This window comes from Cavia porcellus, unplaced genomic scaffold, assembly GCF_034190915.1.
Source record: "Cavia porcellus strain 051 isolate PalLab524CR breed Dunkin Hartley unplaced genomic scaffold, mCavPor4.1 scaffold_17, whole genome shotgun sequence".
NCBI lineage: Eukaryota > Metazoa > Chordata > Mammalia > Rodentia > Caviidae > Cavia > Cavia porcellus.
The window spans coordinates 45,071,195-45,096,654 of NW_026947500.1; the positions used below are offsets into that span (position 1 = coordinate 45,071,195).

A 25,460-nucleotide genomic window follows, 5' to 3' on the forward strand; every position below is an offset into this window, starting at 1 on the left:
GGTCTGAGTCTAAATGTGCGCAGGGCTTCCATTTGGTGCAAAGCTCTCTCAGATCCTTTCAGAAACGGTCGGTGGTGTCCGGATCCGCCTCTCCCGCCAGTCCTTGTGGAGCATATTCAGCCATTTCCGAAATCATTCTTGTGTCTCAGAGTCCCGCTGAATCCAACATTAGTCCAACAGCGGATCAGAGCGCTCACCGACCCGATTGCGCTCGGTTGTTTCCGGAAATGCTCGGTTGTCTCGTGGCAACCTCCTGCCGGCCAGTCCCGCGGGAGTACGTTCGGTTCTTTCCGGAAACTCTCGGGTGTTTCCCCCCCTTTCCACCCACCTCCAGACCTTTATCTCAGCCTCTTTTCACCCGCCCAGGCCGAATGTGTTCGGCTGTTTCCGTCGGGGGCGGGCCCGGGCGCTCGGAATCGCGGCGGCGGCGACTGACGCGGGGATCCCGCGGCTTGCGGCGACGGCGGCCGCCGTGGAGCCACGGGACCAGCTCGGCTCGGCGTGACGGCGGTCGCGGCCAGGTGAGTCGGGTCCGGCCGTGTGGCCGGCGGGGCCGCAACACTCGTGGGGCCGAGGCTCGGGGCCAGGGTGCTGGGCCGCAGGAATGGGGACCCAGCAGGGTGGCTGGGCCCTGGCGGGCGTCGGGCCGAGACACCATGGGATCCGTGCGGCGATCAGAGAGGCTCAGCACGGGGGTGCTCCGACCTCGTGTGCAACATTTCGGGTTGCGGTGGTCAGTGCGCCCCACTTCCGGCCTCCTGGCGCGACGCGAGGTCCACGCGGGCCAGAACGCGCGTTTGCGTGAGCAGCAGACCCGCGCCTTCTCGCATACCCTGGCCGGAGACCCCACCTCCTAAATCGGGGTACGCTTTTTTCCTCACACGCGCAGACCCGTGCAGGCGGTGCAGGCGAGGCCTCAGTGCTCTCGCAAGAATCCCGTACGCCTCAGTTTCCCCACCTGTAGAATGTGCAGGACCAGGGCCGTAGTCCACCGCTTCTGGGCTCCTATGAATGCAGCTCCAGGCTGAGGCTGGCCCGCTTCGCGGGTAGCGCCTCCTGCAGCCTTTCCCAGCCTCCCCAGTCCCCGTCCATAGCCCCCACCCCACTGAGCCTCAGGGAACACAGAACCTACAGGACTGGCCTGGGAACGTGGGTGCCCTTCTCTCCCCTCGACAGCCCAGGCCCTGGGGACTTCACCCTGCCTCTGTACCCCGACTTGTCCCAGCTAGGGTCCCTTTGGGCTCTTCCCACACCTCTCCTCCGCTTCCACAAGTGAGCTGGGCCGCAAGTGAGCCAGGCAGGGACTCCCAAGCTGTCCTGATGTCCCTTTGCTTGAAGCTATGAGCAGGCCTTGGAGACACAGTGTCCCTTTGGGTCTCCTTCTCCACCTCCTTATGCCTCTGTTGTCCCTCCCTGTACAGCCAGTCTCCAAAATACTCAGAGTATCCCAGGGATCACCTCACCCACCCTTGAGTTTAATTGGCCATGTCTCTGCTACATCCTGACATTTTCTGGGCCTGGGAGCTGGGTGGATCTGGGTTCCAGCCCTGGCTTCTTCCTGGCCAGATCTATGCACCCTGCCCAAGCCTCAGTTTCCCCATTGCCATCAGGGCTGATGGACAGCTGGTTTACCAGCCCTGCAGGGTGTCCTCAAGAACAGGTTCTTGGCAGCCCAACAACCCAGGGAGGGCTAAAATGCCCATTATAAAGCTGGGGAAACTGAGACCCAGAGCATAGCAGGCACTGGCCCAGAGCTCACTCATGTCCCCAACCAGGGATTTGAGCCCTATCCATTCTAGGTGAAGGAAGAGCCCTCCTGGCTGACACTGTCCTATCTTCCCCGGTAGGTTGGCATCTCTAGTGGAGTATGGTGACAGCCCTCTCTTTCGGCTCCCTCCTGAGGCACAGCTGGAAGAGCTGGCAGCCCAGGGTGCCAGTGGCCCTGTGCTACCATCGGATGGCAAACATGGTGGCTGAGTGAGCTGGCATCAAGCACCGACACCCTTCCACCAGTTGGTGAATGGTAGGGAAGTGACAGTCGGCAGTGGTCACCATCACAGAATGATGGCAGGAAGTAGGGTATGAGTGGTCCCTAAGGTCACCTGTGACTCCTGCTGCAGAGAAATCTGAACGCCCCCAACCCCGCAGCCCAGCCTCCCACACCCACCCTGGCCCATGGGGCCCAGGGGGCCCCTAGTCAGTGCCCAAAGGTGACAGCAACAGAGTGGCCCCTCGCACAGCATGGCGGGCACCGATGGCTTCCAATACCGCGCGCTGTACCCGTTCCGGCGCGAGCGGCCGGAGGATCTGGAGCTGCTGCCCGGTGACCTGCTGGTGGTGAGCCGAGCAGCCCTACAGGCGCTGGGCGTGACGGATGGCGGCGAGCGCTGCCCACAGGCTGTGGGCTGGATGCCTGGCTTCAATGAGCGAACACGGCAGCGGGGCGACTTCCCAGGCACCTACGTGGAATTCCTGGGGCCCGTGTCCCTAGCCAGACTCGGCCCCCGTACCCGTGGCCCCCGCCCCCTGCCTGCCAGGCCCCGAGATGAACCTCCAGAGCCAGGTGAGCGCACAAGGTCCTCCCAGGCCCCAGCCTCTCTGCTTCCCCATGGGGACCCCATGTGTCATCGGATGTCCGTGTAGGGACACTGCTGGCGTTGCTGGAGCCTGACCCTGCCCTCATGGTGCTCACTCTCAGAAGAGACAGGAACACAGTGACTGATGCAGTGACCAGGATGTGGGGACAGTGGTGGGCAGCAGAGGCAGGTGGGGCAGCCACAGCAGTGGGGACACTGGTGTCAGTGGGATCCAGAGCTCAGCCTGCAGTGGGAAGGCTCCCTGTAGGGCCCCTTGTACCTTGATTTCACACCACAAAAAGGAGCTGCAGAGCATTGAGAAGGCCAGGCCTTGGGTCACCCCTGTGACCCCACCCTGTAATGGGAAAGATGACACAGGGTGTGGACATCCGCTGAAGTCACTGCGTGCTGATTCAGGGGCTGCATTCAGCTAGGGAAACTGAGGCTCCAGCTTAGAGAAGAAGCTGTGGGGTAGGCAGGACCAGCCCAGTTGGAGGAGGCAAGTTCCTAAGGACGCGCCCACCCGGTGCCTAAGCCCCAGGGACAGAGGTGCAGTCCAGGGCCGCAGCTGGGGGCGCCCGGAGGAGAACGCTGGCCTGGGCCTCGCAGCATCTGGTGTCTTGCAGGCATTCGTCCCACTGGGCTGCGGGAGCAGGAATAGGAGACGGCTCCGGCCGGGCTCCCAGCCAGAATCTGCCGCTGCCCCCGGTGACAGCACCACCCTCCCTGCCTGGCAGGGCCCCAGCACCACTCGGCTCCATCTGCAGCTCTCAGGCCTGTGCCCTCGGCTGCAGGAGGCCTCGGTTTCCCCGTCCAGATGGCAGTGCTGTCCCTGCACAGCCTCAGGCCCTGCTGCTTCAGATGCCCCTCCCCCAGGGGTCCTGGCCCCAGTCAGGGGCTAGCGAGGGCTGCCATCGTGAGCTCCAGCTGGCTGTGTGCCCGGACTCCTGCCTGTGGGGCCTTCTCCGCTCCTGCCGCCCAGCTTTACAGCCAGATCCCTGAAACACCAGGGCCCCCGTAGCTAGGACAGCACCCACCTCCTCTTCCCACTCTGTGCTGGCCTCCCAGGCTCCGGCACCTGGCCCGTCACTCAGACAGGCGCAGGCCCCAGCCTGCCCCTGCCAGGTGCCAGGGCGTCCCCGCTGGGGCCAAGCTGGAGAGTGTGGGCTGGGAGGACATACATGAGGCGCTTGATGCCTGCTCTGTGGGCTCGAAGCCCTTAAAAGGGGGAGAAGTCATTCTGAGAAGGAAAATTAGAAAATGAGGGGAGCCATTCAGACTCAGAGCAGCATGAGTTTCCTTTTTTTCCTTTTCAGCCCCTTTTCTGTTTGGCGGAAGAATCTAGAGCAGGAGCCGGGCGTGGTGGTGCACGCCTATATTCCCAGCACTGTGGGAGGCTGAGGCAGGAGGATTGTAAACTCAAGCCCAGCCTGGGAAGTTTAACAAGCCCCTGTCTCTAAATAAAAGGGCTGGGTTTGGAGTTCAGTGCCTGGGCTTTCAGGGCCGGGACGCTGGCAAGGTAGGTGAGAGGACTGCACCATCTTAGGGTGCTTCCCTGGAACACCCAGAGAGGGTGTGTCCTACACCCTAGGCTGCACAGCAGCTCTGCTGGAACCTGGAACCTGTTGTGTGAGTTGTTGTGTTCCCCTAGGGAAACCTCACCAATCATGTGGCCTCAGACAGTAAACTTCACAGTGTCACCTTTCTATGGTCAGGGTTCAGGACCTCGCTGCTGCCCCCAGGCAGGGCCAGAGGCCCCCTGCTTCCAAAGGCTCCTGGGGTGACCAGGCAAGGGCAGCTGCTTATCCGCATTCTGCTGGTGGCCCGTGGCCTCAGGGAGACGCTGAGGAGGGGAGGCCAAGGTCATGCACAGCTTTTGCTGTCCTCCCACTACCCCAAGCCAGTAGGGTTAGGAGCGCCATAAGGACCAGGACCTGTGTTTTGGGACAGCTTGGTCCCTGAAGTTGAGTACATCCCCAGCATTGTCTCCACCCATTCAGGCCTCACCCTCCCCGACCTGCCCGAGCAGTTCACCCCTCCGGATGTGGCACCCCCCATCCTGGCGAAGCTGGTGGAGGCAATCGAGCTTACAGGTGAGCTCAGCTGGGTGACGGGGGAGCCCTCCACCGAACCCCCATACCACACCTGCCAACCCTGCAGCCAGCAGCAGCACGTGGGCTTATGTGCCTGTCTGTCCCCAGGACTGGACACCGAGTGCCACTGCCGGCCTGAGCTGCCGGCGCCGCGCACAGGTGAGGGGGCCTCCTGGTGGGTCGGAGGTGGGGGTGGTCGAATGCCACGGCAGCTGTCACAGGTCCCCACCCTGTGCAGACTGGTCCCTGATCGACCTGGACCAGTGGGATGCCAGTGCCCTGTCCGACGCCATCAAGAGCTTCCTGCTGGCCCTGCCTGCACCTCTGGTTTTGCCTGAGGCTGCTGCCGAGGCACACCGGGCCCTGCGGGGTGAGCCAGGGACCCGAGGGGCTGGCACAGGAGCGGGGGTGGGGTGGACCTGCATGGTCGCTAGAGCAGCTACCTGCCCACCTCGTTCGCAGATGCTCGGGGACCCCTGGGGCCGGTGCTGGAGCCCCCCACGCTGCCACTGCACCGGGCGATCACGCTGCGCTTCCTGCTCCGGCACCTGGGCCGGGCGGCCCGACGTGCTCCTGCCCGGGGCCCCACGGTACATGCCCTGGCCACGGCCTTTGGGCCACTCCTGCTGCGCGCACCCCCAGCCCTGGTTCCAGCCTCTGTGCAGCCGACAGGGGGCGCCCTGTCTGAGGGGTAAGTGGGGCCGCGTGGGGCTGCTGAGTCTTGGGCAGAGATTGGGGCTCCACCGTGGGAGTGGCATGAGATGGGGCTGTGTCTGGTCCCCTGCGCCCTGTGCCCACCACAAGCATGCCCATCAGCCCTGCCCCATGAACACCGCCCTCTTCCCCCAGTACCGAGCCCAGCCCCGACTTCCCAGTGCTGCTGCTGGAGAAGCTGCTGCAGGAACATCTGGAAGAGCAGGAGGCTGCGCCCCCAGGTGACCCCAATCGCGCCCAGTCCCTCAAACTGGGGCCTTGGAGGCCAACTCCCCGGCCTGATACGTGCCGTGTCCCTGTCCCTAGCCTTGCCGCCGAAGCCCTCCAAGGCGAAGCCTGCAGCCCCTGTCCTAGCCAATGGGGGCAGCGCGCCCTCCCTGCAGGATGCGGAGTGGTACTGGGGTGACATCTCTAGGTACGGCCCGGCGGATGAGGGGCAGGTCCAGGCTCCAGGGTGCAGGCCCAGGCTCAGCACTGCCCTTCTTGCAGGGAGGAGGTGAACGAGAAATTGCGAGACACACCGGATGGGACCTTCCTGGTTCGAGATGCATCCAGCAAGATCCAGGGAGAGTACACACTCACCCTCAGGTGGGCCTGCAGGCTGGGCAGGGACCGGGCAGGGGAGGGCCGGAGCCAGGTCCACCATTCTGTGCGCTCTCCAGGAAAGGCGGCAATAACAAACTCATCAAGGTCTTCCACCGCGACGGCCACTACGGCTTCTCAGAGCCGCTGACCTTCCGATCCGTGGTGGACCTCATTACACACTACCGTCACGAGTCACTGGCCCAGTACAATGCCAAGCTGGACACAAGGCTGCTGTACCCTGTGTCACGGCTGCAGCAGGACCAGGTGGTCAAGGAGGACAGCGTGGAGGCCGTGGGCGCCCAGCTCAAGGTCTACCACCAGCAGTACCAGGACAAGAGCCGCGAGTACGACCAGCTCTATGAGGAGTACACACGTACCTCGCAGGTGGGAGCCGCCGGAGAAACTGAGGCAGGAGCTCACGGGACCGGGCCCGCCTCTGTGCTTGCTTCCATTTGGCGCTTTAGGGGACTGGGGGTGGAAGCCAGAGCTCTCGCACTGAGTGGCATCCCAGCACTTTGTAATTTTAGGCAGGGCTCAGATTTCTAATGCTCCTGCCTACCAGGTAGCCGGGATCACAGGTGAGCCCCACTTTGCTTGCTGTGGATGTGGCTTTAACAGCTAAGTCAAAGCTAGGCGTGGTGGTGGACACCTGTGATACCAGCACCCAGGAGGCTGAGGCAGGAGGATCATCACGTCGAGCTCAAGGCCAGCCTGGGTGACTCTGTGAGACTGTCTCAAACGAAAAAACAAAGCAGGTACAGAGGTGCACTCCTGTGATCACAGAGTCACAGCCGTTCAGGAGGCTGAGGCAGGAGGATCAGAAATTTGTGTCCAGCCCGGACCAGTTAGTGACTTAGCAAGGCCCTATCTCAAAAAAATTCAGAAAATGGGCTGAGAACGTAGCTCAGTGCAAAGGCCCTGGGTTCAGATCCCAGTCCTGCAAAAACCAAAAAATCCAAAAGGAATATTGTAACCTTAGAGATGAGTTAGTCTCCCCTGAGCCTCGGTTTCTGAGGAGACCCTATGAGATAATGCATGGGAAGTGTTGGGTGCAGCATCTGCCCTGAGAAACAACCCGGTGAGCTACAGCAAGGAGACTCCTGGTAACAGGGTGTAAAGGGAAGGGGGGTGGGGTCTGAAGGCTGTGTAAGATTTCATGTCTAGCAGAGGCATAGTACTCTTGGAGGAAGGAGCAGAGGGAGACACCTCTGCCTCACCTCTTCCCCCAGGAGCTGCAGATGAAGCGCACGGCAATCGAAGCCTTCAACGAGACGATCAAGATCTTCGAAGAGCAGGGCCAGACCCAGGAGAGGTGCAGCAAGGAGTATCTGGAGCGCTTCCGGCGTGAGGGCAACGAGAAGGAGATGCAGAGGTGAGTGAGCCCCGGCAGGCTCTCGGGAGGGAATTGGGCAGGCAACGGCTGGCGTTCTTGGCGCAGAGCAAAGGCCAGCAGAAATGGGCTTTGAAGGCTGGCGAGTTCGCCAGAGAGGAGAGGCTAGGGGCAGCAGTGACCGCCCAGGCGCCTCTGAGCTGTCCCTCCCCCAGGATCCTGCTCAACTCCGAGCGCCTCAAGTCCCGCATCGCCGAGATCCATGAGAGCCGCACAAAGCTGGAGCAGGACCTGCGGGCCCAGGCCTCAGACAACCGGGAGATCGACAAGCGCATGAACAGCCTCAAGCCCGACCTCCTGCAGCTGCGCAAGATCCGTGATCAGTACCTCCTGTGAGTGTCGCACCCGGCCACCAGGGGGCGCGCGGACCTACCGCCTGTCCCTCAGGCCCCGCCCCATCCTCCAGTCCATCAGGCCCAGCCCCATCCCCTGTCCATCAGGCTCGGCCCCGCCCTCCTGTCCATCAGGCCCAGGCCAGTGACGCTGCCTCCTGGGAGGCTGAGCCAAGTGAACCACAGGTTGGAGTCTGGCCTGAACACCTCAGACCCTGTCTTAAAATAAAAACTTTCAGGGCCGGGGATATAGTTTAGCCGCATAAGTGCTCACCTAGCAAGCCTGAGGTCATGAGTTGGATCCCTAGTACCCCCTCACCCAAGAGAAAATCTGGGGCTGGGCCTTGTTCCAAATTTGTGTCCTGCCTCTACCTCCCTAGGAAGCCTACCCTGGTGGGTACTATAGGGCCAGAGTCCAGGGAAAGGGGGTCTTGGTTGTGGCATCCAGAACCTCAGCTCGGGGCCCTGTGGCGCTCTCCATTTCTGCAGCAGAGGCTTAGCCAAAGCTCACCTGCCCTCTTCCTCTTAGGTGGCTTACCCAGAAAGGAACCCGGCAGAAGAAGATCAATGAGTGGCTGGGGATCAGAAACGAGACCGAGGAGTGAGTGCCCCCCAGAAGGGTGGGGACTATGGGAGGCAGGTTTTGAAGGCCAAATAGAAGTTCTTCAGGTGGTATTGCTGGCCAGCCAGTGAGCAGGACCCCTCTCCACCTTCCCTGCAGCCAGTATGCGCTGATGATGGAGGATGAGGAAGACCTGCCCCACCACGAGGAGCGCACGTGGTACGTGGGCAAGATCAACCGCACGCAGGCCGAGGGCATGTTGAGCGGCAAGCGAGACGGCACCTTCCTCATCCGGGAGAGCAGCCAGCGCGGCTGCTATGCCTGCTCTGTGGTGTGAGTGCAGGGCCTCCCTGGGGGGTGGACAGGGGAGGCGAGACGCCGCGTGCTGACCCTGCTCCCGCGCCTGCAGGGTGGACGGCGACACGAAGCACTGCGTCATCTACCGCACAGCCAGCGGCTTTGGCTTTGCCGAGCCCTACAATCTGTATGGCTCCCTCAAGGAGCTGGTGCTGCACTACCAGCGTGCATCCCTGGTGCAGCACAATGATGCGCTGCCCGTCACACTGGCGCACCCAGTGCGAGCGCCTGGGCCAGGGCCCCCGCCACCTGCTGCCCGCTGAGGCAGGGCCGCGTCGCCCGGGCAGGTCCCGCCCCGCGCGCCCCGACTTCCCCTCCGGCAGTTCCCAGGAAGCAGAAGAGCCCAAAATACACTCGGGCCCTGCCTCTGGGGGCCACCGCCTGCTGGGCCACAAAGTCCCTGGGTCTGGATTCCCCTGTCACACCCTCCCCCGGGCAACCTATCCCGTTTCTAACTGCCCTGTGCCCAAGCCGCACCCAGCCAGATTTTGTACGGTACATTGTTATCTGATCGCTACGACATAAAACTGACCAAGGTGGCCGAGTGTCCTGGGGACGCTGGGATGGGTGAATCGCCATGGGTTTAGTTCCAGGAGGGACAGTGCCTGGACCACAGAGGCAGGGCCTCCACCGCCACTTGGGATCGCGCCAAGATTCTGAGCTCCATCCCAGGCGGGCTCTGGTCTGCTGGGGTCTCCAACTTGCCCTCTGGCCTCAGCCTCCCAAAGTTTGGAATATAGGAGGCCCTACCCCTGGGAAGTCAACTCCTACACTCGTGCAGGCTTCCTCACCACCCCATGTCACCAACTGCAGCCTGGCAGGCCACCAGTGACCTCTGTGTCCCGGAAGTGTCAGCATCACTGGCCTTATAGACCCTCTGCAGCGTGGGTCCCGGGGACCCCGTGGGGCCTTTGGCCTGCAGCTCAGGCCTTCCTATCCTAGCGGGCCCGACTATACCATGGCACCCTCACCACTGAGGGGCCACCTCGGCGCCAATGAGGGAGCACAGTGTGTCTCCTCCTGGCCCCCCAGAACTCGAGACCCTGAGCTGTCCCTGTCATCCTAGCACCCTGGGAAGATCACAAGTGCCAGCTCAGCCTTGACAGCTGAGCAAGACCCTGGGGTCTCCAACTAAATGGGAACTCAGAGCGGGTTGGGGTTCTCCCACCCCCATACCCCCACAGTGTCGCCAGCCAGATGGGGCACCAGACAGACAGCAGGAACTGGGAGGGGTGTGGTCACCTGCGGGCTGCTGGCATGAGTAGACCCAGCTCGGCTCCCACCCCAGGAGGAAGCAGGCGGGCAGAGGCGACACAGCACGAACTCTGGGGACACGGCCTGCCCGGCAAGCACCTGGCCACTGATTCCTGTCCTTGCCAGAAGTAGCCGTGGCCCCACTCCCATCAGGTCCCCAAAAGCTTGGGTGGCGCTCCTCAGGATCTGCCCCCCCCCCCACTCCCTCACCCCTGCTATACAACGTCTTTGGCCAGCCGCTTCTGCTTTGTGGTCCCAGCCTGGCTAGGAAAGGCTGGGGCCGGGGAAGGGACTCTGCTGCGGCTCCTGCTCACCATGACACTGGCTGAGCCCTAGGGCGGGGACCCCAATCCTCCCCTCCCTCGCTGTCCCGTGAGGCGGCATTGCCTCCGGAGCCTGGCCGGCCGGGGGCGTGGCCGGGAGGGAATGGGCAGGGCTCGGAGGGGGGCGGGGCCCGGCCCAGGTTAAAGCCCCGCGCGCGCTCCCGGTCGGTCCGTCCCGCCGAGATGGCCCTGCCTTCCCGTGTGCCATTTCTGCTGCTCCTGCTACTGCCTAGCGTCCCCGCGACGGCCCCGGCCGCCTCCGAGGTAGGGACTGCGGCTGAGCTGGGATCCCCAGCGTCCTCCGTGGGGCAGGGATAGGGCCAGGGCCGGAGCAGCAGGCGGGGGCGGCCAAAGGGGCGCCGGGCGGACAGCGTCACGGAGCTGCGTGGGAGCCTGGTTGGGCGGGTGGGGCGGGAGCCGGGAGCGCAAGCATTAGGCGCCGGCGGTATGCGGTATGCGCAGCCCCGCAAACCGAGCCGCTTGCGCAGGCGCGAGCTCTGCCCCCGGAGGCCCTGCTTGCCCGGGGTTTTCCATGGGAGGGGGGGTACACGCCTGCCATGTGGGAGGCTGATCCTGTGTTTTGAAGCCAAATGTAGATTAATAGCATTTAAGATGCAGTCAAAAGCTGGCTGTTGGCGTATGCCTGTCATCCCAGTACTCAGGAGGCTGAAGCAGGAGAATCACATCGCGGCCAGCCTGGTTCACATAGCAAGACTTTGTCTGAAAAAAATCGAAGTCAGTAAAGCAGGTTGGGCTTGGTGGTGTACCTCTGTCATCCTAGCAGTCGAGAGACTGCATAACGAGTTAAGGCCAGTGTGGACTACGTGGTGTGGCCCTGACTGTCTTGGTTACTTTTATCTCATTGCTGAGAGGAATACCCAGTGCCCAAAATTAAGGATGAGTGAGGCTTTTTTTGTTGTTGTTTTGGTTTTTTTTTTTTTTTTTTTTGTCTCTCTTGTTTTTATCGGTACCAGGGATCGAACTCATGGCTGCCTGCTTGCAAGGCAGGCGCTTATGCCGCTGAGCTAAATCCCCAGCCCCGATGAGTGGTTTGTTTAGCTCAGTTTGTGGAGGTTTCAGTCCCTTTAATTAGCTGGCTTCAGGCAGGATGGTACCGGACAACACTTCAAGGCAGCGGAAGACAGCAAAAGCAGCCAGAGTAAAAGGCATCAAGTCAGCCTCTTCTCCCTTCCGCTGTAATCAGGCTGCCCCTCCAGGTGGGGGTCCCACTCATCACCTCCCTGCCTGGCTCCTGCAGGGCCTCAGGATGTTTACCAAGTGAGGACCTCGGGTCCCTGCTGAGTCAACCTTTTCACATTGACACAGTGTATTAACCATTACTCAGGAGGCTGAAGCAGGAAAATCGAACCTAGTTCGAGACCAACCTCAACTACATGGTTAAAAAAAAAATTAAAAAGAAGGCAAATGTCTAGAGTACAGGAGCGCACTGGGCGGATCAGGGGCCTGCGGGGATGCCACCGGACTGGGAGGATGACAGAGACTGTACCTCCCCCAGGCGCATGGCCTGAGTCTGCGGAGGACTCCAAGGGTGACCGACGCGCCCCTGGTGGATGTCGCCTTGTACTACGAGGCACTGTGCATGGGCTGCCGGGTGTTCTTGGTGCGCGACCTCTTTCCCACCTGGCTAATGGTGATGGAGATCCTCAACGTCACGCTGGTGCCCTATGGGAACGCAGTGGTACGCAGGCAGGGAAACCGAGGCTGGGGAGGGGCGGGGCGGGGCGGGGCTGCGCCTGTCACCGCCCTCACGGGCTCTCCATCCCACAGGAGCAGAGCGTCAACGGGACGTGGGTGTTCAAGTGCCAGCACGGCGAGCAGGAGTGCAGACTCAACAAGGTGGAGGTGAGCAGGGCACCTCAGGGGGTCTGGGGGGGCCGGGCCAGGTCTGAGGCACCTGCCTCACCCAGTCCCCTTCCCAGGCCTGTGTGCTGGACCAGCTGCACCCAAACGCCGCCTTCCTGACCATTGTGTGCCTGGAGGAGTTGGATGACATGGAGAAAAACCTGGCACCGGTGAGCAGCCCTGTCCTCGCTCTGGAGAACAAAAGCCCAGTGTTGCCATCACTTGGGAGGCTGAGGCAGGAGAATCCCAACTTGGGCTTCATAGCAAAACCTTCATCTCTGAAGGGCCAGGGATGTAGCTCAGTGGCGAAACGCCTGCCTGGCAAGCGTGAGGTCCTAAATTCAATCCCCAGTACAGAAAAAAAATTAGAAACTCTTATCTCTAAAGCAGGGGGCCAAAGATCTCTTGGCAGTGACCCCTGGAAAACCTCCTAGAAGAGTAATCTCTGAGCTTTGTTTGCAAGGGTACTTAGGAATGTGCAGAGGACAGGGACAGGGAAAATAACTGTCCCAGGGCTGATTCACCTGCTCTGCTCACCTTGTCACCCATCAGACATCCAGGCCACCCATAGGCTCGCAACCCTGATACTCCCACTTGGCAGGGCTACCAAGGAGCTGGGGGTGTGGAGAGAAGGAGGAAAGTTGTTCTGGGCTGGGGGAACAGAGTGCACAGAAGCTCAGAGTATGGGGACATGCCATGGAGGGTGGAGTTGCAGAGCTGAGCTTGAAGGCATGGCCCGGACATCTGCTGTTCATGGGCATTTCTGCTGGGCCATCGGGCCAACTGAGGGCCATGAGGCAACTGGGGACAGTTGAGGAGATAACGGGTAGGAAGCTGAGGCAAGGCCCTGTGCATCCCCATTGCAGTGTCTACAGATCTACGCGCCCAATGTGACTGCTGACAGCATCTTGGCCTGTGCCACCGGGGAACGTGGGACTCAGCTGCTCCACCACAATGCACAGCTCACGGATGCCCTGCAGCCGCCACATGAATATGTACCCTGGATCCTTGTCAATGGGGTGAGGAGCAGGGGTGGCTGAGGCAGGAGGATCTCTAGCTGGTGCCCAGGTTGAACAACTTGATTTAAAGAGATCTTGTCTCAAACTGACTAAAACTAGGGGTGTGGCTCAGTGCCAGAGGTTGCTGAGCATGGGGTAGGGGCCTGGGTTCCACCTCCTGCACACCAGAAGAAGTGGGGACAGGTGGAGATGTGGGATCTTTTTTTTGGTTTCATGCAGAAACCTCTGAAAGACCCGAGCCAGCTCCTGAGTCTGGTGTGCCAGCTGTACCAGGTAAGCTGGGCGTAGCACCCGGGCAGCCCTGCTGCTGTAGGCAGAATTGGCAGTGTCCTGTGGGGATGCCTGGACTGCAGAGCGTCCTTCCCTCTCCAGGGTGAGGAGAAGCCGGATATCTGCTCATCCATGGGCAGCACCCCCAGGGAAGTCTGCTTCAAATGAGGGCCGTGGCCTTGCCGGAGCCCACAGAGAACAAGAGCCCAGCGGCCCTGTTTCTCTGTCCAACTTCAGCAGAGAAGCCACACCAAAGAACCCTTACTCATCCTACAGAGCACACTCCCCACTTCCCCTCCTGTGATAGAGAATTTTGCCTGACTGACAGTGGTGCTAAGTCTAAACTCATTTGATAAATAATAAACCATTTTGATTGTTAATTCAGTCTTTGTGGATTTAGTTTTTGTTTGTATTATTTGCTTTGTTTTGGTCGGGTGTGTGTGTGTGTGCGTGTGTGCACACACGCGCACGTATGTGTATTGTTTTTTTTTTGTTTTTTGTCTTTTTCATTTTTATCGGTACCGGGGATTGAACTCACGACTGCCTGCTAGCAAGGCAGGTGCTTATGCCGCTGAGCTAAATCCCCAGCCCCTGTGTATTGTTTTTTGAGGCTGGGTCTCCCTGTTATTCCAGGCAGGCCTCAAACTCATAAGCCTCCTGCCTCTGCCTCTCCAGTGCTGGGCTCATGGGACCCCTTTATCCCTCAGAGACCCTAGTGTCTGCCTGGTGTGTGTTGGTAAGTGGCCCTGATATTCCAGGTGCCAGACTCTACTGCATCTTGGAGAAAAAAATTCCAAAATGGCTCAGGGAAGATTAAAAAAAAAAGGAATAAACCGGAACTTGTGGCTTATCTTGAGATAAACCCAAGTAACCTTTGTCAGGAGAGGCCCATCTCCCAGGGGCCACAGCTGCCCCAGAAATCGGCCCTCCTGCACCCTACCTTGTGGTGGCGGGGTGGGGGGGATTCAGTGGCAACACCTCCACAGATGCAGAGCTGTGGCCCCACAAAAGGGCCGGCTTCAAAGGAAAGGGGTTCAGGAGAAAACCACTCACCTGGCAGCAAGGCTCTGGGCCGGGCAAAGTCCAGGGCTCAGGCAAGGAGGAAGCCAAGGGGGAGGGGAAGGGGGAGGCCCGGCTCAGTCTCCTGCTAGGTCCTCAGGCTTCGGCCCTCAAGCCTGGGTTTCACTGACCCTTGCACTTGTCTGAACGCTTCCCTCCCTGGGCCCACACTTGGGCCACCGACCCGCCCAGCACAGCTGCTGAACTGCTCCCTCTTGGCCCTGCCACGCCTCAGGCCACTTCTGCTTTTTTTTTTTTTTTTAACGGGTACTAGGGATCGAACTCACGACCGTCTGCTTGCAAGGCAGGTGCTTATGCCGCTGAGCTAAATCCCCAGCCCCCACTTCTGCTTTCTTTTAACTCTGTGCTTCGTTCTACTGCCATCCTGCACCGGGCCTTGGGAATTGGGCTTTCTTGAGGGGCCATGTGGGAACTAATAAATGGCTATGAGACAACTGGAAGATGAGTTAAGCATCTAGGCCAGATGTGACGAGGAGGCTGAGGCAGGAGAATGCAGAAGGATTCTTGGGAGTTGGAGGTCATACCTCACCAGGCAGTGAGACCCCATCTCAGAACTCCCAAAACAAAACAAACGTACATCTAGGACTGGGATGTAGCTCAGCGGCATAGGCGCCTGCCTGGCAAGCACGAGGTCCTGAGTTGGATTCCCGGTACCAAAAAAACAAGAACAAAAAAACCCCCGCACATCAAGTGTGAATCCAGGCATTTTGGCACATGGCCCGCCCATCATCCCAGCACACTCAGGAGGCTGAAGGAGGAGGGTCCGCTGAGGCCAGGAGTTTGACACAGCCTGGGCAACACAGGGAAACCCTGTCCCCAAAATAGTTCATTTAGCACGGGCTTACAGTGTTTGCTTTTTCCTTGCGACATACTGAGAGAAACATTTTAGCTGAGGGGCCCCACAAAAACGGTGTAGGAGGACAGGATTTGGCCCACGGACTAAACCGTGAAGTGTAGAGAACAAATATAGATTTCCACTGAAACACAGTTTCCTGCAAGAACACAGGAGGTGAAAAAGAGGATCCCCGATTTGCGCAGGCGCACAAAGTTGCTGAGACATGAATTAATGCAAATCACAAGGCACCAAAGGGCGTCTGAAGTTTTACTTTTATTCATTATTTCCCTTTGCGGTGTCGGGGAGGCTTAGTTATACCTCCGGGCCTTTTCAGGATTTATTTGGGAACCAGGTTTAGCTGAATTTCCCAGACTAGTCTTGAATTTGCAATCCTCCTGCCTCAGCGTCCCGAGAAGCTGGGGTTATAAACCTGTGCCACCTCTTCTAGTTCTTTCAGGTTTTTTGGTTTTTTTGTTTTGTTTTGTTTTGTTTTGTTTTGTTTTGTCTTTTTTGAGACAGTGTCTCACTGTTCATTTCTGGCTGGACGTGAGCTCACTTTGTAGCTCAGGTTGGTCTCCAACTTGCAACGATCCTCCTGCCTTAGTTTCCCGAGTGCTGGGATTTTATTAGTATTTTGAGACAGGGTCTATTATGTAGCTCAGGCTGCCTTGAATTTACTATGTAGCCCAAGGGGCCTCGAACTCAGGGAGATCCTCCTGACTCAGGGATCCCTCCTTAGTGCTGAAATTACAGGCGTGCACCACAACACAGAGGGTCAATGCAGGAACCTGGCTGCTACAGGACGACTGTCACAAAACCTCAGCTCTTTCTCCCTACACTTGCAGAAAGCCGCGAAATGGACTTCCAGCACCTGCAGCTGCGTAGGTCACGAGATCAACACCGCAGTTAAGTCCTGCCGAAATTGAAATCTGCATGGCAACTAGGCCCGAGAGCACAGTGCCTATCTCCGATTGGTCATTTTCGATTTAGGAGGCGAGGCTACAGTCCCTGATTTCCTTGTGCAGTCCCCATCTTTGGTTGGACAGTACTTTAAGCAGGGGTGTGGCTACGGGTAGCATCGGCCAGTGTATGAAGGAACAGGGAAACAAAGGTATAACGTCACCACTTGACTGAGCGAAACTTATTTGCAATTGGTGCGCCAGCTACGGAGGCGGTGAACGGTTCGCCATCGATCAACCTTGGAAAGGCATGACTGCTTTTTATTGGACAATATTTCTGGGGGCGGGCTAAATCTGGCTCAAGACGATTGGTTAGTGCCTCGGGGAGGGCAGGTAGAGCGTAAAAACAGATCGGATTGGTGAACTCTGGTGTGGGTGGGCACTAGGAAAGCGATAGGGACTCGCGATTGGCCCGGACAGCTGGGGCGGGTGGGACGGGGTGGTAAGCGGGTTCCGGGCGGGTGGCCATGGCGCCGGGGACCTGGCGCTGGGTGCGCGGGGTCTGGGCGGCGTGTCAGCCCCTGTTCCACGGCCGTGCGTTGCTCGTCACCAACACGCTGGGCTGCGGCGTGCTCATGGCGGCCGGGGACGGCGCGCGGCAGGCCTGGGAGATCCGTGCGCGGCCCGGCCAGACGTATAGCCCTCGGCGCTCAGGTGAGGACCGCGCTGCTGCTCTTTACCCGTCACCTTTGACACTTCACTCGGATTCGGGGATCCCCGGCCGGACAGGCGGGCCGTGACCCCTGAGCCGTAGACCCTGCCAGACCCTCCCTGAGTGTCTTCGGGTCGCCGTCCCCTCCACTCTGGGTCTTGTCCCTCCAGCCCAGACTACGCCTGGCGCGGCGCCTTTTTCGCCGGTCCCGGGGAGGGAGGGCGTGGCGGGTGCTGCGCCTGATCCTGCCCGTCTCCAGCCCGCATGTTCGCCGTGGGCTGCAGCATGGGCCCCTTCCTACACTACTGGTACCTGTGGCTGGACCACGTCCTCCCCGCCGCGGGCCTGCGCGGCCTCCCGAACGTCGTCAGGAAGGTGCTCATGGACCAGCTGGTGGCCTCGCCGCTGCTGGGCGTCTGGTACTTCCTGGGTAAGGACGGGAACGCCAGACGGTCCGGGTGGGAGTGGGTACTCGCGCTCCCCGGAGCAGCGACACAGCTGGGACTGGAGGAGCCCAGGCTCAGGCCCAGCCTTGCAAGCTCGGTGTCCCATTGGGGAAGGGGCCTGAAGATGATGGGCTGCCCGGCCCCAAGTCTCCTCTGGGGCCCATGTTTATGTGCAGGGGGAGCGCCTCGCCCTTGTCCCTGGTCCCTTGCTGTCACTCCCGTCACACCTGCCCATCATCCTGCCACCACGCCACTCAGCTGTCTGACACTCGGTTTCCTTTCCAGGCCTTGGCTGTCTGGAGGGCCAGACACTGAGTCAGAGCTGCCAGGAGCTGCAGGAGAAGTTCTGGGAATTCTACAAGGTGGGAGGAGTCCTCTGGGGACACGCCCCCGTAGCCAAAGCCACGCCCCTCATCACCTTTGAGGCCAAGCCTCCCAGAGCCCCTACACCCCTCACGCGCCCCTTTCCCCCACTTCCACAGGCTGACTGGTGTGTGTGGCCCGCTGCGCAGCTGGTGAACTTTCTTTTCGTGCCCCCCCAGTTCCGGGTCACCTACGTCAACAGCCTGACGCTGGGCTGGGACACGTACCTGTCCTACCTGAAATATCGGGTGAGCTCGGTGGGCTTGAGTGTCCCTGGCCCCAAATGGCACTGCAGGTGCAGCAGGAAGTGGGGATGAGCCGGCATCTCATGGTGGGTGGGTCTGGTGCAGGGCCAGGAGTCCTCCCCAGGTCCCCGTGTGACTGTCTAGTGGGACTCATCCCTAGGGCAGTGACTGATAGGGGAAGTGCTGGGAGGCACCTGGCAGTGACCATAGCCTCTGTGGGACAGATCCCTGCGACTCTAGCGCCCCAGGCTGGGGACTGAGGACTAGATGCCGGCCAGGGCCAGCCACCTCGGAGCGGGACTGACTCCTCCGGCTGCAGGATCCCCGCCCTCAGCTCCCCAGCTGTTCTTCGAGAGCTCGTGGCCCAGCGTCTAGGCCCCAGCACTGCCGAGACCACTCCAGGGCGCCCCATAGCCCTGCCAGAGCCACACTGAGAACCCATTCAACTGCCATCCCAGGGTGGCAGGTACCACTACAGCAACACCGCATTGTCCATTCGCTTTATTGGAATGTGGTGGTGGTGGTGTGACATTTCCTAGGGGGCCGGGGTGCACGTTGGACACTCACGACGTCAGAACAGGGCTGGGGGCCCAGCAGCCCCCCACCCACTCAGGAAGCTGAGACTGAGGGAGCCTCACCAGACGCTGACCCCATGGTCCGAAGGGTATTCGGAGCAGGATCTCAGGGCGGGCTGGAGGATACCTCCTGTCACCCAACCGGCCAGTTCCAGGTGTCACCTGGCCTCTGCTTTGCAACCAAGGACTGTGATGGTAGATTAGAAAAACCAACCGGGGAGGAGGGCGGCGGAGAGTGGGAAGCGGGATGTTGTCAATAAATAAATAAATAACTACGATAATAAATACAGGACGGCAGGGGCGGGGCCATTGCCCAGGGGTGGGGCCTGGCAGGGGTGGGGCCCTCAGCAGGCGCAGTCCTGGTGCGGGGGCGCCTGCTGTTCGCTGAGCTGCGGACCTTGCTTGGCGCCCGTGACTGCGGGGTCTGCCGTGTCCAGGGACTCAGACATCTTCTCGCAGATGACGTCCACCAGACGCTCGAAGGTCTGCTTTACGTTAATGTTGTCCTTGGCACTGGCCTCAAAGAACTCGAATCCTACAGTGGGCAATTGTGGCAGGGAATAGAGCTGCCTTCCCGGGCCTGCATCGCCTATTGGGGTCCTGCGTGACCATCAGTTCCCCCGAGGGGCCCTCCTGTTCCCCCCACCTACAGCACAACACACAGGATCTGTCTGTCTGTCTGTCTCTCTCTCTCTGACCTTTGTTTCCTTTGCCCTGCTTCAATCCACAGCCACCCTCACCAAGCCCTGCACAGCCTGGCTCCCAGTGAACTCTTCCCACCTGGGTCTCACCTTCTAATTACAAAATCAGGAGCCTTGCAGTGGCCCGGCACCCCCCAACATGAATCCAGAGAGAGTGAGGGCATCAGAATGAATCACTCTCTCTATTGTGAACTCCTATACATCCATCAAAATCCATCTCATGTGGTTCTTGAAGTGTCCATTTGTAGAGAGTGTGAATTGCTAGGATCTGAATCCATGCCCTATCCTGGCTCACTGTATGCATTAGGTGCATCTCCCCCACATCAGTGGCCTGTGTGATACTCACCAAGGTGGTCAGCCAGCTGCCGGCCACGTTCCGATGACACCACACGCTCGTCTTCCATGTCACACTTGTTACCCACCAGCAGCACTTGGGCGTTGTCCCATGAGTAGGTCTTGATCTGCGTGGACCTGCAGGAGTTGGCCATGGGTGTTTACAGCTGGGAGGCCCCAAAGGGGAGGATTCAGGGTCCAATCACTGAGACACATTCCCTATCCCATTTTATTTGTGGCTGAGATAGCATTTGACTCACTGTATAGCTCAGACTGGCCTTGAACTCACTGCGTAGCCCAGGCTGCCCTCAAACTCACAGAGACGAGATCTCAGCCTCCTGAGGACAGGGATTCCAGGTGCACATTTTGCACCTGTACAGGACCCAGCTGGTTCCTCAGCTTCAGTCCCTCCTGCCCCCTGGGGTTGCCCATTTCCCTATATGTCCACAGTGTTCCCTCCTGGACCCTCCTCTCCCTCCATGCCAGGCCCAGCAGGGTGAGGCCTCACCAGTCCTGCACGGCATTGAAGGACTCCTCGTTGGTGATATCGTACATGAGAATGAAGCCCATAGCACCACGGTAGTAGGCTGTGGTGATGGTGCGGTACCGCTCCTGTCCTGCCGTGTCCTGTAGGGAAAGAACCAGGGCTCAGGACCCAGGACACAGTGTGGCACAGCCTGTGTGACCTGGCTGGGGCAGGGACAGCAGCCAGGTCACCTGAACCACCACACAGAGTTGCCTCCCCTCCAGCACTCCCTCAGTCACTCAATAAGCACCACCAGGCTGGTCACCCTGTGGGTTCAGGGGACACAGTGTTAACCGGAGGATGTGAGTCCCTGCCCTCCTGGGACAGGAACAGCCACACAAGCACGGCCTGAAGCAGTGCAGCAAGGGCAGGCGCAAAAGGCAAGAGGAAAGGGGGATGGAGAGAGGTTCAAGACCAGGAGAGGCAGGCATGGCAGCTTCAGGAGGCTGAGGCAGGAGGATCACAAGTTTGAACCCAGCCTGGGCAACTCAGTGACTTACTGAGAGCTTGTGTCAAAATAAAAAATTAAGGGGCTGGGGATTTAGCTCAGCAGCATAAGCACCTGCCTTGCAAGCAGGCAGTCGTGAGTTCGATCCCTGGTACCGATAAAAAAAATAAAAAAAATAACTAAAAAGACAAAAAGTTAAGCCAGGCATGGTGGCTTAGTCTCAGCATTCGGGAGGCTGAGGCAGGAGGATCCTTGTGAGTTTGAGGCCAGCCTGGGGTACAAAGTGAGCTCCAGACCAGCCTGAACTGCATAGTGAGACCGTCTCAGACAAAAAGAAGTAATAATAATCAACACCTGAAGAGAGGCAGGTGCAAGATGGTGACAGCAGCTATGGAGAGGCCATGCCACACTGACCCACCTCAGTCCTTTGTGGGAGCACTGTCTTTGGGAACAAGACCTGCCTGACCCTGGTGCCAAGCAAGGCTGAGAATGGTGAGAGCGAGAGCGAGAGCCAGGGTTGGGCACCAGTGGTGTGCACCTGGTCCAGGCCAGGGTGGCAGTGAGTGACAAGGGAAGGGGACCAGGCCAGCTGTAGTGCAGGGGGGGGGGATGGGAGCCCACCCACCCAGATCTGCAGCTTGATCCTCTTGTCATTGCGGTAGATGGTCTTGACCTTGAAGTCGATGCCCACGGTGCTGACAAAAGCCGGTGTGAAGGAATCATCAGCGTAGCGGAAGAGGAAGGATGTCTTCCCCACGCTGCTGTTGCCGATGATCAGGATTTTGAACATGTAGTCGAAGTTCTGGTCCGAAGACTCCTTCTGCCCATAGCGAGAGTCTGTGGCAGATGCCATCTGGAGGAGCAAGGAGACAGCGTAAGTGGGTTCCCACATTCCCACAGGCCAGGCTGGAGACAAATGACCCCATAGGGAGCCCCAGTATTCATGGGGTTCCCCAGCAGAGTCTTGCTGTGACCTTGGGATGTTTCTAAGGTGGGGCTCAAGGAGACAAAGGTAGGGATGTCTCTGTACCCCAGATTGGCCTGGAACCCTAAACCCCGTTGTGGGACCCGGGGTGTGGGTTGGAACTACAATTGGCCACTACTATTAACCTTTCCTGGCCCCAGGAAGGGTGCATCCCAAGTCTTCGGCCACCCTGATCCCAAGCCCCTGGGCTGAAAGCTCGCACTGACGCCTCTGCAGCATGTGACACAGGCGAACGTGCACAGCTCACGTGCAGCTGGCACCGCAGGCACCCGCACACGGCCTGCAGACACGCGTGCCCTACAGACATGCGGGTGCGAACCCCAATGGCCACAAAGGTGGAACCGCCACACCTGTACACACATCAATCTCCACACGGGAACGTGCAGACCCACCCGGGCGCCCGGCTCCCCGCACCCATGCAGGCGTGTGCGTCTCTGTCACCTGGCCAAGCAGGCACACGCACCATCCACATGCTTAGCCGCACGGTGTGGCTGGCGCGCACCGTGGCTTCGCCACTGACCCCGACCGGATCACCGGGCAGACCTAGGTCCACACGCAAGGGTGTATAGTCCCAGGCACCGGCGCGCACGCACACGAGTGTGCACACCACGCGCACGCGCACGCAGCAGCCTCCCGCGCGCACCGCGGCCTGCAGGCGCGCCCTCCCCTCCCCCTCCGCCGCAGCGCCCGGTGGAGGTGCCGGGGGAGGGGCATATTGGGGGCGCCGGTGCGCGTGCGGGCGCCCGGTACCCCGATCCCCGGAGCGCGTTCCCGCCCTGCTCCCCGCCGCGTCCCCGTTGCAGTCAAATGAAGGTTATGCGGGCCCCAGCGGGGCGCGCAGCTGCCGGAGCTCACCTCGTCCTGCACCCAGGTGGCAGCGACCAAGCGGTGGAGACTTCTCGGGCGGTGGCGGCGACGGGAGCCCGGAGTTGGCGTGGAGCTGCGCGACAGCAGCGACAGCGGTGCAGCGATAGCTTGGCCCCTGCAGTCCCCGGTGACGTCCTGCAAAGAGCGGGGCGGGGCCGCACCTGCAGACGCGGCGTGACGCAGAAGGGGCGTGGCAGAGCATGCAGATGAGCTGTTGCGTCATGGGGTGGGGCCTCGCCTAGAACCGTGGCCGGAGCCGGCTTGCAGCGGGAAAGGGCGGGGCTCTCTCACAGATTGACTTGTTACAGGGGCGGACCCAAACTGGGCTCCCCAGCAAGTGGGGGTGGCTCCAGGCCTCGCTCCGCCTCTGCCCGCCTCTGGAGGCCGGGCTGCCTGTAAGCTTCTCATTGGTTTTAATAGTCGAGCGACTGACCAATTCACCAATCAGACGCTGTCAACTCCCTCCTCCTCTCCGGAGATAGCTCTCAGCTATTTGAAGGGCGGAGAACCTGCGGCCTCGCAGGTGCCGGGGTCTTGGAAAGGGCGTCGCTCCCCACTAGCAAGCACCCCAAGTCCGCGTCTCCTACAGCCCAAGCCTCGTCCGAGGTGCCGTGACGCCTCACTTAATGCCCCTTGCCCTAATTTCAGAGACGGGGAACTGCATGCAGTTGGCGAGATGATGGTTCCATGCCCTACCCACCCCAATATTTAGGCTCAGAATACATAAAAAAGAGGACAGAGGGACGAGAGGTCCCCATCCAGTTTCGGGTGTGTTAGACCCCTAGGTGGAGCCGATAGGGACCCTACCCTCCCGCGTCTGAAGCTGTAAGACGCAGACAAAATGGGATCAGTACGGCCCCCTGGCGGTCCCCAGAAATGGAGGGTGGGCGCCCCAGAACCCTCCTCTGGCGCCTCCCCCGCCCCCGTTGTCCTGGAAAACAAGACGAAGTCAGGGTTAGAGAACCATCCTGTGTCTTAAACCTCCAAAGACCGGAAAAGCGGGGTACAGGAGAGACACCCCGCACTGCTGGCGGGAGACTTAAGGGGTCACGGTGCACCACGCGTGGCCCCTCGAGGCAAATGTCAGATTCTTTGAGCGGGGATTCCGAGACCCCCAGTCCCGGGGGTCCTGACTGCCCCCCCCCCCCGTTTTTGTACCACATTTGGGAACAATGGAGCCCCATCCCTGGGGCCCCGCCTACTTGTAGACAGCTGCCAGCTGCGGGGTGCTGCGCCCAATAGCTGCGCCTGCGCCGCGCGTGGGGCACCCACCGCACCCTGCCCTGCACATCAGAGATGTAGCTTTGCTCAGGGTGACCTATTCATCTCCCTCCCCCACCCACGGCGGAGGTCAAATTCAGAGCAAAACATAAATAGCAGTTGTGCGCGCGACCCCCGTGGGGGTTGGAGTCGGCCTAGGGGAGGAGGAGAGGCTGAGTCAGGCGACCGCAAAAACACCCAGGGGCAGGCAGCCGCTAGGATGGCCATCCGCTTCTGGTTTGCTTAAAAATAAAAACAGTAGGCTGCGCGTGATGGCTGAGTAACTCCAGTACTTGGAAGGCTGAGGCAGGGGATTACAAGTTTGAGGCCACCCCTGCGTAACAGCGCGAGGCCTTCACATGGAAACGTGGAAGGCGCTGGCGATGTAGCCCAGTGCGCAAGCGCTGGGTTCAAACCTCAGTGCCACCGCCCAAGGGAAGAAAAAATTTTGGGTTTTTGTAGGATTCTTTGAGAAACAGAATGGGAAATACGAAATTAGTGAGAGACGGGTCCTGAATGGGTTGCCCACATTTTTTAAAATTGACCATTCTAATTTATCTGTTACCCATCTGTGAGCTGTGGCATTCAGGATTCACACCTGGGCACGGGTGCCCAGTACCACCGTGCCATCAAATGAACGACAACTTTGGTCATGGAAATGAGGGAGGAACTTGAGGAAGAGGAAACACTATTTCTGCGCTGGATTTGGAGACAGGGTTTCGCTGGCCTTGAACTGGCGGCAACCTTCCTGCCTCAGCCTCCCAGTGATGCAGCCGTTTATGTACACTGCTGGGACCTGTCACGCACTGCGTCCCACGCGGGGCCTAACGACCAAGGTTCTCATGGACAGGTAAAGGCGGGACGCGGCCGGAAGCGAGCGACTGCACTGACTTGTACCCACAGTTTATTTTCTTCTTTTCGTGCCCCCATTCTTGGCAGACTCTTTGCAGACGAGGGAGGAAAGGCACCCGCGAGGAACTGTCCTAAGTTCGCGACCCGGGTGGGCTCTGGTTTTTCCGGGAGGAACCTCGGCGTCAGTGATGACGAGGAAGCGCAGCCCCGGTTATCATAATATTTATGATCGAAGCCAGCTGGCCCCGCAGGATGACGCGGATCGCGCGTGCGTTTCCGGCCCACAGAGAACCGGACGCCGCTGCGCTGCCCGCTCCCGCCGCCAGGGACCGCTGCTGACCAACATCGGCTCCTGACCCCTCCTCCCCGGCTGATAAACCACGGTTCCGTGCCTCCGTTTCCCCACTCGTCCAGTAGGACTTTTGGGGGGGGCGGTTATGTGAGGCCAGGGCTCACCACTGAGCCACACCTTCAGGCCTTTTAATTTTTCATGTTGTGCCATTGTGTTGCTACGTAGCCCAGGCTGGCCTTTAAATCACTACCCTCCTGCCTCAGCCTCCTGGAACTCGGCACCACCGTCACTGACTGGGCCACTAATATTAGAAAACGGGGTGTCCTGAAGCCTAAAGGGTTTACTGAGCCCCAGAGAAACATCTAAAGGCCCCAAATTTCTAAGATATTTTCCGGCAGGTCACAGGCATCATGCCCTCAACCAAAGTACAGCAAAGATCTGGGATTGGGCTACAGCGGGGACACTGAGGCCCAGACAGATATGATCGACAAGAAAACACTTCCAGACTCCAGGGCGACCCTAGAGCAGCCCCAGAGTGATTCACAGAGCCCACAGGGTAGGGGAGGGTTTGGTGGCTGTCACCTATTACCAAGGAGACCAAGTGGCGAACACGGCCTGCTGTCCTGGCCAGACGGGGTCAGAGTGGTCACCGCAGGCCGAAGATGGCAGTGTGAGCGCTGGCCTGGCAGCGCCTGGGAGCCCC

General features: G+C 59.8%; 4 protein-coding genes across 5 annotated transcripts; 3 read left to right on the forward strand and 1 right to left on the reverse strand.

Annotated features, from left to right (window-relative positions):
- Nucleotides 1-369: 369 nt before the first annotated feature.
- Nucleotides 370-9,148, forward strand: Pik3r2 (phosphoinositide-3-kinase regulatory subunit 2). The gene is made up of 15 exons (XM_063227985.1): nucleotides 370-521; nucleotides 1,848-2,563; nucleotides 4,577-4,669; nucleotides 4,778-4,828; nucleotides 4,908-5,039; nucleotides 5,132-5,360; nucleotides 5,519-5,604; nucleotides 5,690-5,798; nucleotides 5,873-5,971; nucleotides 6,046-6,352; nucleotides 7,198-7,340; nucleotides 7,514-7,690; nucleotides 8,220-8,291; nucleotides 8,412-8,585; nucleotides 8,662-9,148. The coding sequence occupies exons 2-15, from the start codon at nucleotides 2,242-2,244 to the stop codon at nucleotides 8,870-8,872; spliced, it is 2,205 nt and encodes a 734-aa protein (XP_063084055.1). The 5' UTR covers nucleotides 370-521; nucleotides 1,848-2,241; the 3' UTR covers nucleotides 8,873-9,148.
- A 1,221-nt stretch (nucleotides 9,149-10,369) lies between these two features.
- Nucleotides 10,370-13,506, forward strand: Ifi30 (IFI30 lysosomal thiol reductase). The gene is given in 7 exon segments (NM_001288790.1): nucleotides 10,370-10,450; nucleotides 11,703-11,885; nucleotides 11,975-12,049; nucleotides 12,127-12,219; nucleotides 12,916-13,068; nucleotides 13,288-13,341; nucleotides 13,441-13,506. Coding segments are annotated over 7 exon segments (705 nt in total).
- Nucleotides 13,507-16,648: 3,142 nt separating this feature from the next.
- Nucleotides 16,649-18,778, forward strand: Mpv17l2 (MPV17 mitochondrial inner membrane protein like 2). The gene is made up of 5 exons (XM_003465184.5): nucleotides 16,649-16,866; nucleotides 17,124-17,294; nucleotides 17,596-17,672; nucleotides 17,793-17,921; nucleotides 18,143-18,778. Exons 1-5 carry the CDS (start codon nucleotides 16,680-16,682, stop codon nucleotides 18,176-18,178), a joined length of 600 nt encoding a protein of 199 aa, XP_003465232.2. The 5' UTR covers nucleotides 16,649-16,679; the 3' UTR covers nucleotides 18,179-18,778.
- On the reverse strand, nucleotides 18,405-22,537 carry Rab3a (RAB3A, member RAS oncogene family). Of its 2 annotated transcripts, none has more exons than XM_003465093.5 (5): nucleotides 22,342-22,537; nucleotides 21,127-21,354; nucleotides 20,036-20,154; nucleotides 19,541-19,665; nucleotides 18,405-19,028 (listed from the first exon to the last, which is right to left on the reverse strand). In XM_003465093.5, exons 2-5 carry the CDS (start codon nucleotides 21,352-21,354, stop codon nucleotides 18,838-18,840), a joined length of 663 nt encoding a protein of 220 aa, XP_003465141.1. In that variant the 5' UTR covers nucleotides 22,342-22,537; the 3' UTR covers nucleotides 18,405-18,837. The 2 variants fall into 2 exon arrangements, with proteins under 2 accessions (XP_003465141.1, XP_063084064.1); XM_063227994.1 differs by lacking the exon at nucleotides 22,342-22,537 and adding an exon at nucleotides 21,928-21,947.
- Nucleotides 22,538-25,460: the final 2,923 nt, after the last annotated feature.